This window comes from Oryzias latipes (assembly GCF_053564925.1).
Source record: "Oryzias latipes strain Hd-rR chromosome 1 unlocalized genomic scaffold, Olatipes_Hd-rR_3.1 chr1_Y".
Taxonomy (NCBI): Eukaryota; Metazoa; Chordata; class Actinopteri; order Beloniformes; family Adrianichthyidae; genus Oryzias; species Oryzias latipes.
In genome coordinates, this window is record NW_027616335.1 from 9,702,995 (window position 1) to 9,713,583 (window position 10,589).

Genomic DNA, 10,589 nt, shown 5'->3' on the forward strand with positions numbered 1-10,589 from the left:
CCTAAATTCATCTTCTTAGAGAGAAAACACCACACCACCAACAAACTAACCTTGTTACCAATATTTTGGAATATTAAAAAGAAATTCCAGTTGCTAATTGTTTAAAATTTAATTTAAACCATCCGTCAATGTAAAAAAGAAAAAAAAACTCAGAATAAATGCATTACTTTTACAAGCAATTTTATACTAAAATTGATTAATTCAAACGTGACAAGTGCTCAAACTCACGTCTCTGCAATGCATGTGAATTTAAAAGCAAATGAGGTCAGTCAGAGACTGGATTCAGCATTTTAATCCTATAACATAACTGCTTTAATCAAAAATGTAGAAAATGTTTACGTTTTATTGTCGTTATTGTTATTATTATTATTAATATTATTATTATTATGAGTTTTTGTAGCATACTTGGTTACGTTTGGTGAAATATTTTATATTTTCTTACCCTTAGCTTTTCAATGAAGCAATTTTTCATGTCTTAATAATAAACTGGATTTTTCTAATAGTCTATGTTCTATTCTTTTCCATTGATAAATTTGTATCCAACTTTTTATAACTCACCAACTTTTTTTGCCTTTTCACAAAAAAATGGACACTCCCATCAAGGTTAACATCATCATCAAAACTCCTTGACCAGGTGTCACGGATGCTCAAATGAGGGTCAAAGTTTACATTTTGTTATCATTTGTTATAAAAAAAAAAACGGGGAAAAAAGCCTTTGTAAAAGAAAATTGAAAGAATCACATTTGGACATTTCTGTAGCAACCAAAGACTTCACAGAGAATGTATGAAAAGACCAGTTTTAGTTAGGGGTAGGGGTGGAACGATTAATTTGAACTACAGTTCGATTCATATCATAATTTGTGGATGTCATTAAGATTGATAGTCGATATTGGTTAATTTTGAACGATCCAATTCGATCCGATTCACTGACCTAAAACCAATCCAGGACATCTTTAGCCAAACATTCTACCGGTGTGACTCAGAGACAAATATGGGTACTGAACAGTGCAGGTGAGGTATTCCAGATTCGTTGCTAGATAATCAAGTGTAAATGAAATACAAACAGTACGAACAAACAAGTAAACAAAAATGAATGTTGAATCCATTCACATTTAGGTTCCTAAAGTTCAGCATACTGTTGTTTTTCCACAAAAAAAATACGAATGGAACTTTATTAGAACATTCTACCACACTGTATGGTCACATAACTTGCCACACATTGGACTGGAGTGACATCACATGTTCCTTCTCCGCTGTGACGCACGAGTTCGTTTGTCCATTAAAGTAATAAAAACCTACAGTGCCTCAATCCATATGGTATTTTCTACTATACATACAAGCAAATTGATGTATTCTATTTTGAAACATTTTTATGGTATATATCAATACAAATTAATTTGATTGGCAAAAAAACAAATATTTAATGGAAAACTACAAAAGCAGGAAGCAACAAATCAGATCTGTGCAGAAACATTTTATTATTCTTGTGTCCCATAATGCAAGAGATTTTTTTGTGTGTTTTCTTTTTAATAACTTTTATAGGATCTTTACTGTTGTTTTCATGAATATAGTACTTTGGTCCCTATACAGCCAATTATAAAGCTTTGTGTCATTCTTTTGTACCATTTGTACCAAATTGGATTGAAAAAAAAGTACATTTATATGATTTCCACACTAGTGACAATTTGTTTTCAAGACAGAAATTTCTGTCTGCTTTAACACCCGTGATAAATTCTTATAAATTGAGTGTGTGTATATATCTATCTATATCTATATCTATATCTCTATCTCTATCTCTATCTCTATCTCTATCTCTATCTCTATCTATCTATCTATATCGATATCGATATCGATATCGATATATATATATATATATATATATATATATATATATATATATATATATATATGTACTGTATATGTTATATGTTCATATTCTTCTTTTATTTTATTCAGCTGCGGGCATTGCCAGTCTTGAACAGGTTCATGGGGATGCTGGAGCCTATCCCAGCCACTAAAGGCCAAAAAGCTCACAAGACAACCACACGCATTCAGTCCTATTGGGAAAATTTAGGGTCACCAATCACTCTATGATAAACGGTTTTGGTGTCTAGGAGGAAACCGGACATGTGTGCTTATGGAGAACATGCTAACTCTAAGGCCCTCACTGCTGACCACCACACCACCAAGCAGCACAAGTGTTGTTATGCAAATAAATGAGAAATACCTGAGTGATGATGTAAGTTTGTAGTTGTTGATTAAAATATCATTGCATTCTGCCAGGACTTCATTAAAATGCTCATTTGACATGGAATATTGGGTTAGCCCTCTTTTGTAGATAGAAAATGCTACAGTTATCAATTGTCAAAATTCACTTTAAGGACTTTATTCACCTAAATAAAAATTAAGTAAAATAGTACATACATTTCTATTTTGTGAGTTCGAATGTGTATTTGTGAAATGTATTCTTACACAATCAATTATGAATGCCCATAAATCAGGATCCTAAAAAATCCAGTTTTGCACATCTGTTGTCATGGGCTGCTAAACTTTGTATATCCGCAAAATATATTTTTAACTTTTGTTCTCCACAGTCCTTGGATTCTTTTTTTTTTTTTTGTTGACATTTATGTATTTTTCTAGCTAGATTTGCACATGTTCAAATTTTCAGCCTCAGGCCTACGTGCATAAATGTATAAAGCGCAAAGATAATATCTGACATTTGTGTGTTTCATGATAGGTTATACAATTCCTTACTCACACGCACATACATGCACATACACACAGCCACAGCAGAGTTTCACAGTTCAGGAGATGTTTGTGCTGATAAATATCTGTTTTGTTGTCAATTACAGGCAAAAAACCTTTTCTTTCACTTTCATCTCATCTTTCATGGTACGGTATGGCTTGTTATATTTTTCTGATCCTCTGTCAGGCTTTTATGTTCTTTTTTTGACAAATCTTCTTCTTCTGACCCCTAAAAACACTGTACTTCTTTAAGGTTGTATTGAGACTGGGAAAATTACTGGTTCCAGACCCAGTCCACTTAATTTGGTCCGGATCGAGCACTGAACCTTGCATTTGGTCTGTATTCAGACTGCCGTCAAGTGGCCTGTCGTCACATTCTGACTGTGTTTAGATCATGTGACCTCCAGTTACGGTGGCTGTTATGGTACAGTTGTTCCACCCAGAGGACGAATTGTATTCAGACTGAGGAATCTCAGAGCGAACCGAAGATCAGTTCGATTGGAAACGAACCGAGACCACCTTGAAAAGTGGGTTAGAGAGTGGTTCCTGGTCCCGGACCAAGGTCTGCTGGAGTGCATGAAAATTGACTGAAAATTGGTTCCAGATTATCGGGGGAAACAAACTCTGGTTCACTTTAAGCAAAATGTGCACAGTCTGAATGCACCCTAAAATTCATTTATTTGTTCCAAAAATTTCCAAAGACTTAAAGACCCACTCCAAAAAAAATTGTGTTTTTGACATATTTAAGCATTTTTGTCATGATAGAGGACAGACATAAAGAATGTTAAAATACAAGTTGTTGTGAATCAGGAGCAGATGCAAAAAATGGTGTTTGAGAAAGCTTGAAGGTGTGACATGGAAGCTACTACAGCAAGCCACAAGCTCCCTGCTCCACTCAATTCTGATGCATCCATTTGAAGACGGCTAGATCCACGTACGTCTGTGTTTTCCTCGTCTGAGCTGGCATCTGGTTTAAAACTGTATAGCTGGATAGCTCCAATACTGCTCGCCATTTTTGTTGCACTTCGGATGTTAGGTTGGGGTTGTGAGGGACTTTAAGCTAGCAGGAGAGCATATAAACAGATAAATGATGGGAAGGGGAGGTGGACTTACTTCGCCCACAACCCAGAGACAAGTTTCTAAGGAACTACAGCTGCCCTGCAGGAACTATGTCCCAGAAAACAACTTAGGTTTTTTTTTTTTTTTGGTTATAAATAGCATTATCATAATTAAATGACCACTCGGAATGTCATTAAAATAGATCAAAAGATGATTAGAGAGGAACATTTTTTACGAGTAAACGCGGAATCTTAGTGCAGCTCTCAGGTATTCGCATTTGTTCTTGAAGCAATGTATGGTGGTTGTGATCATCGAGTAAATCTTCTTGGAATAACAAAAGTTTTGAAGCAAAACTGCAGACGTTGACAAGGATTGCTCTACATTAAAGTTTGTAACAGCAAATATAGGTGGGCAGAGACAGTATGGATACTGGTGGAACATGGAGACAAAGAAATACAAATACAGAGTCGCTATACGATGCAACATACAATCATCCAAGTGATGAAGACGTAGAAGAAAGCTGAAGGAAATATGGTGATCCTAAAGCAGCTTTAATTGTAATTCTACTCTGTTTGTGAGCGCACACTATCATGAACACCTCATCATCTGCAGTGATACGCCCAGTAAGTGTGTGTGTGTGTATTCTCCTGCACACTAACAAGAAGCCGCGTGCACCCACAAACACAACTAATCTTACATGAGAACAAACATCCACATGCATGAGTGATGCAAACTACACACTGATATACACACTCGTGGTTCCAACGAAATAAAGATACACACCCTGTTCCATAACATACACACAACCACAAACACACAGAAGGCACACAGTGCATTCATTTCCCTTTTATTCAGCACAGGCACATATTGTGCTGCTGTAACACACACTCACACACACAAACTGACACACACACACACATACCCTTTGCACAGCCTGCTCATAGCTCTCCCCTCACACCCCTCCCCCTCTGTCTCTGTCAGACACACACTCACACACACACACACACACACACACACATACACATTCCCTCCCACGCAGGCGCAAACACACACTTACACACATGCAAACACACACACACCCATTCCCTCTTTCCTTTCACGCACACACCCCTTCCCCCATCCCTGTCTCTCTCTGTGTCTCTCTCTCACACACACTTATACACACATGCACACACACCTACACACACACACATGCATGTCTCCGCTCTCTGCTCACTCACATGAATACACACACATTCCCACTCTTGCTCTGCACCTCTCCCTCTCTCAGAAACTCACACAGCTGTGTGAGTTTCTGAGAGGGAGCTGTGATTGCTTGATTAAACTGAGCCAAAAAAGAACAGCAGATTCTGTTCCATTCATTCGCTTACAAACCATTTTTATCTTGAACTTATCTAAGCAGATGTAAAATATTATCCTGAAGTAGTATGAAAACTTTAAAATATATATATTTTTTCAAATAAGCTTTGCATATAGAAATGAAATAAATATCACTTTAAACAATTTGGAGAAATAACAGCATGAAGCGAAGTAACAGTGCTATGTAACCACTAGAGGGTGCTGTTGTATTGTGCATTATTGCTGCACAGCAGTACAGTATAGACAGGAAGTACAGCAGCACATGTAAGTTTGAGAGATTGCATAAGAATGTCATGCATGTGTTTGAAGGAAATGCTGAAATAAAAAGTCATACTAAATATGATATTACATCAAGAAAGGAAATGTATCATTCTTTTTTCAGGAAGAATATGAAAGAAAGTTTATATCATCACTTTAAAAAAATGTCTTATTTCCTCCTTTAAAATAAATAAATACGCAAAAACCCATTTAACTTTCTGTTTTACATTCTTCTCCCTCTGACAAATTTCCGAGCATCTTTCTATTTTGTCATGTCTGACTTCACTTGAGTCCTTGTTCTGATCTGACCCTCAAATACCTGGCATGGAGCGCAGTAATTTCTGCCACAGACACCCTCCTCCTGTCTCCTTCTCATCGTCGAGCACTTCTTGTGCTCCTGACCCGGGTGGTGCTGCTTCGCTCGTCTGCAGCATTCGTCAGCAGCTCTTGCAGGGTGGTCACGGCTGCCTTGCTCCAGTGATGCACCTCGCTGAAGACCTGAAGCAGCCATAGCTTCAGCTGAAACAGAGTGGCCGGACCATCTAACTGCAAGCAAGAGAACAAGAGAACCTATGTTTCAGTTTCTCCCCCACAATCCTCATCTTCTCTGCAGACATCAGCATCTACCTCCAACCCCTCAAGGCTTGGAGTCAAACTGGCAGCTCCATCGACAGCTTTGAGGAGGTTTCCAGTGGTGAGAAGGAGGAAAGAAAGCCTTCCCTTCACAGTCTTCCTCTGGTTCTCATACTCCCCCTTTATCCCACCACCCAGTTCTTCCTCCTCTTTGGTGATGGCCCTCTCCAACAAGCTTTGGGTTTGCAGCAGAGCAGAGTGGAGGCGCCACAGCTTGTCTCTGGTGTCCAGCTGAGAGGAAGGAGGAGGGACCAAAACCAGACGTCCATCAGTCGCATCTGCAGGAAAGCTCTCCTTCTGTCTCTGAAAGATGCAGAAATAAATAACAAAGACGTAAATGGTCCCAATATTTTAAAAAGATGACAACAAGATTAACTCAACAACTCTTGTGACTAGATACTTGAAAAGAAAAATTGACAGAAATGTCAAGTTTTCTTTAAATTCCTAGTAATTTTTTCCATTAATTTGCCAGCTTTACAACAAAATATTTGTCTCACATTTATGCCGATTAAGTTCAAGCAATTTTTACTTGGGAGTGTTGAAGAACTAATTACCATAGAATATTAGGTGGAAATAGAAACCGGTTTATTCTCTTAAATAAGGGGTTATTTGAATCCTGTCAAGTTCCAGAAGTTTAAAGAAAATAGGAATAGGACATGATAGACAGCAAAGAAAATAGAAGGAGAAAAAAAGTTGAAAAAAATAATTATGATCGTTTTCATCCTGTAGCCAATGAGTTGATCTTATTTAGTTCATGAAAAACTATTCTACAGTTTGTATTTTCTCTTTTTCAACCCAGTTTTTCTAAAGACGCAAAGAGAAGGCATATGTTGGATATGTTTTGGTAAAGGGACACCCTTGTAACTGTTTAAAATGATTCAACTCAAATTAAAATGCTCTCAGTCTGTTTCCATAACTTTATTACTTTTGCCATATTTTAATATTTAATACTAATTTATTAAGAGTGGAATTGCTTTATACACCTATCATCCATTTTCAGAACCTACGGAATCCCCTTTGGGGTCAGGAGGCTTCTACCCAGCTGCTGTTTGGTGAAGGCAGGGTACACCCTGAACAGGTTACCAGTCTGCTGCAGGGCCACACACACTATCTAGAGACAATCAATCAACCTATGAAGCATGTTTTTGGACTGTGGGAGTAAGCTGGAGTTCCTGGACACATGCATGTAGAGAACATGCAAGCTTCACACAGAGGGGTCCCAGCCAGGATTTTAACCAGGGCTGTCTTGCTGTGAGGCTAGAGTGCCACCAAGCAGCCCCTACATCTATCATTTATTTTGGATATGAAAATAAAACTACTTTCTTTTTTTTCTTTTTTTTAATCTATCACAAATGGTCAAAAATAAAATGAAAGGGGCCACTGCCTCACTTGTCATCAACTGTCTCACATTTATCTCAGCTCAATAATTTCTCAAAATTAGACTTTCCATCAAAACGTGACATAAAAAATGGACAACCAACGCCGTCAAAATTTCAAAAAATTTTAATGCTTCTGAAACTAAAACATATGAAGGGTTTTTATACAAATGTCACAGAAAGCTTTGTCCAGAAGGAGAGGCCTTCATTTACAGTAAAGGTTTGACCAGTGTGTGTGTTTGTGAGCTTAATTTGTTATTATTGTTATTATTGCATCTGTTGTTTTTGAGCTTTGCTAAATGAATTCTACTGTTATGGGATTCTATTAGTCTATTCTATTCTATTCTGTGTGTGTATTTTTTATACATGTAAAAGAGAGTGATGCTCTCTGTAGCATCCATCTTGGTGTTTTTTTTGAGGCATACTGAACCATTACACGTTTCACATTCTTCCTAACCCGAAATGTACCTGCTATGTGTGCGGAAAAAATTTTGATAAGCAAAAGAATTCTGATATCAAATATGATACACAATAACTTGCAAAGGCAAAAAATCTTGGGAGTAAATATTTTTAAATCTGACTCTGAAAGAGCCTGTGCGTCTCCAGCCATAAACCTTACATCACTGATAGTTAGCGCTCAAACTGGATCGAATTCTTCTGAAGGCATTTGTGGAAACCACAGAAAATGTGCAATCATAAAACAACATTCTCTGGAACAGAGTCACAAAAGCAGAATTTATCAGGCCCGTGTTACTAAAGCGTATGTATTTCTATGAGTTTCCTAAAGGGATGTCTTTAAAGGCACCATTTATAGAGGATAGTTATGTTTTATATTTGGAAAGAACTCAGTAAAAGCTGCTTTTAGTGAAGACAGAGGATGAAGAAATACTTCTTGTCTCAACAAACATCACCTATGAGCAGCTGGTGTTCTCTAAAAGATTAATCACTGTAATCAAGAAATGGGGGAACAGTAGAAGTAGAGACCCAGAAAACCAAGAAACTGGAGATCTGCTTTAAAAAGATGACTGCAGTCTTACGGGAAAGGTAAAATCCAAAACCTTCTGATAAAACAGGCAAAGACTGTCGAGATCCATTAAATAATATATGTCATCTATTGGACTTTCACCTTTCACCCCTGATCTAAACAATGCATACAAATGTTTCGAGGTCAGTACAAATGTATATAATTTGTTTTTGTTGCCTTTAAAACTCCATTGGCAGAGTTCTGAACAGCAGGACTGGCGTGTAGTTTCCTGTTGATAAGGGGCTTGTGTTCTGCGTTTATCACTCGTGGACAATGGGAAGCAGTTTTGAACAGTCTGACTGCTGTTTCTCTTATATTTAGACCACTAAACCCCAGACTGCTGCCGGAAAACATGGGAAAGGCAGGAAAGAAAACTTGTCCTGACAAAACAAGCTCTGAGCTTAGTGGAAATAAGGAGATGGTTAATTTTCCAAGAAGACAGAGTGCTTGTTGAAAGCAACTTTCATTTAGCTGTCATTCCTTTTGAGTAATTCTTTCCAAAGTTCAGTGAAGTATCAGTGAACTTCACTGAACCTACAGGCACAGAAACACTCACTTCTTTACACTGATCTTCCTAACACACTCAAGGAAGGAAGTGTTTTCCCTTTTTCTCCCTGCTGAATTTTGTCGAGGAAAAGTGGAAAAAGGGAAGCCTTCATACTCACATAGAGCTCCAGTAACTTGGAAGACTCGCCCTGGAGCTGTAAAGCAATCATCGAGGCCCGGTTCACTGCGGTCCTGCTCAGATTTGAGTTCTTCATGCTTCTGGTACGCCTGTCTGCCATTACACCTCCAGCTGTCTCTAAACGTAAAGGATAAACTGCAGCCAGCCTACTGATGCAAGCCCTTTACCACAGGCAAGTTCCAGTAAAGAGACTTACAGTGGGCGACTAATGTTACAACGTGTGGAGCCAAGTCCCCGCCCTTTCCAGGGAGACCTGATGCCATGCAGGAGGAATTCAAAGGAACAGAGGGCCACTGGGGTTGAGGAGGGAGGATCTTATCAGCTAATGAGGAGCTTATCTGGTTTACTGGTAACAGAAGCAGCCAGTGGTCTAAATATAAGAGAAACAGCAGTCAGACTGTTCAAAACTGCTTCCCATTGTCCACGAGTGATAAACGCAGAACACAAGCCCCTTATCAACAGGAAACTACACGCCAGTCCTGCTGTTCAGAACTCTGCCAATGGAGTTTTAAAGGCAACAAAAACAAATTATATACATTTGTACTGACCTCGAAACATTTGTATGCATTGTTTAGATCAGGGGTCTGCAACCTGCAGCTCTGGAGCCACCATTGTGACTCTCTGGTTAGAGAAAAATAAAGATTTTAACTTTGAAAAGTAAAAGAAAAAATAAGTAAGCAGTAAAATAAAATAAAACCAACAAACTCAAACTGTGTTCAAGTCATTCACAAACAGTTTAAAGACATGTCGAATTGAAATATTTTGACAGATTTTTGTGTGTCGTGTACCACAGAAAATCAATTGGAGGTCAGAAAGCACAACCAGAATTACACCGGATTATCAGACACAATTTCTATTTATTTAACAAATTCAAGGACTTTCAGTGCGCCAAAAAAGACAGATATGGTTGTTAGATTTACACATTTCTGGCTGAGATGCCCCACAAACTGTATTTCTTCACTTACTGCTGACATCACAGTATTACTAGTTTGCTGCATTGAAATGATGTGATGCAGGGTGTCTTATTTTGAAAAGAAGTCAAGAAGTCATTTTCAATATTGATTGACCATTCATATTTGAAAAAAGGCTATTTTCTATGCTTTATTGATTTCTTTATGCCAAAAAACAATAGTTTTTTTTATATTTATTATAATAGTGATGACAACTTAAATACAAATCAGTGTCCTAATTTTCTAAAGGGTGAAGAGAGACTTTGTGGCTCCTACTGGGTTCTGGGTAAGTGAGCAATTGACCCAAATGGCTCTTTAAGTGTTGAGGATTGTTAGACCCCTGGTTTAGATAAATGTGAAAAAAGTACAATTTTAGTCTGACAGTGAAGTTATTTAACTACTTAAAACTGGGGGAGCAGTGAGCTGCAGACTTTAGGTAGTTTAATGCCCCACTCCAACCCCTAAATGCTGAGTGTCAAGCAGGGAGGCATTGGTTC

The 10,589-nt window shown here is 37.9% G+C and overlaps 1 protein-coding gene across 1 annotated transcript; it reads right to left on the reverse strand.

Annotated features, from left to right (window-relative positions):
- Nucleotides 1-2,608: 2,608 nt before the first annotated feature.
- LOC144990466 (uncharacterized) lies at nucleotides 2,609-9,333 on the reverse strand. The gene is made up of 3 exons (XM_078943887.1): nucleotides 9,123-9,333; nucleotides 6,052-6,360; nucleotides 2,609-5,970 (listed from the first exon to the last, which is right to left on the reverse strand). The coding sequence occupies exons 1-3, from the start codon at nucleotides 9,240-9,242 to the stop codon at nucleotides 5,797-5,799; spliced, it is 603 nt and encodes a 200-aa protein (XP_078800013.1). The 5' UTR covers nucleotides 9,243-9,333; the 3' UTR covers nucleotides 2,609-5,796.
- Between the last annotated feature and the right edge of the window lie 1,256 nt (nucleotides 9,334-10,589).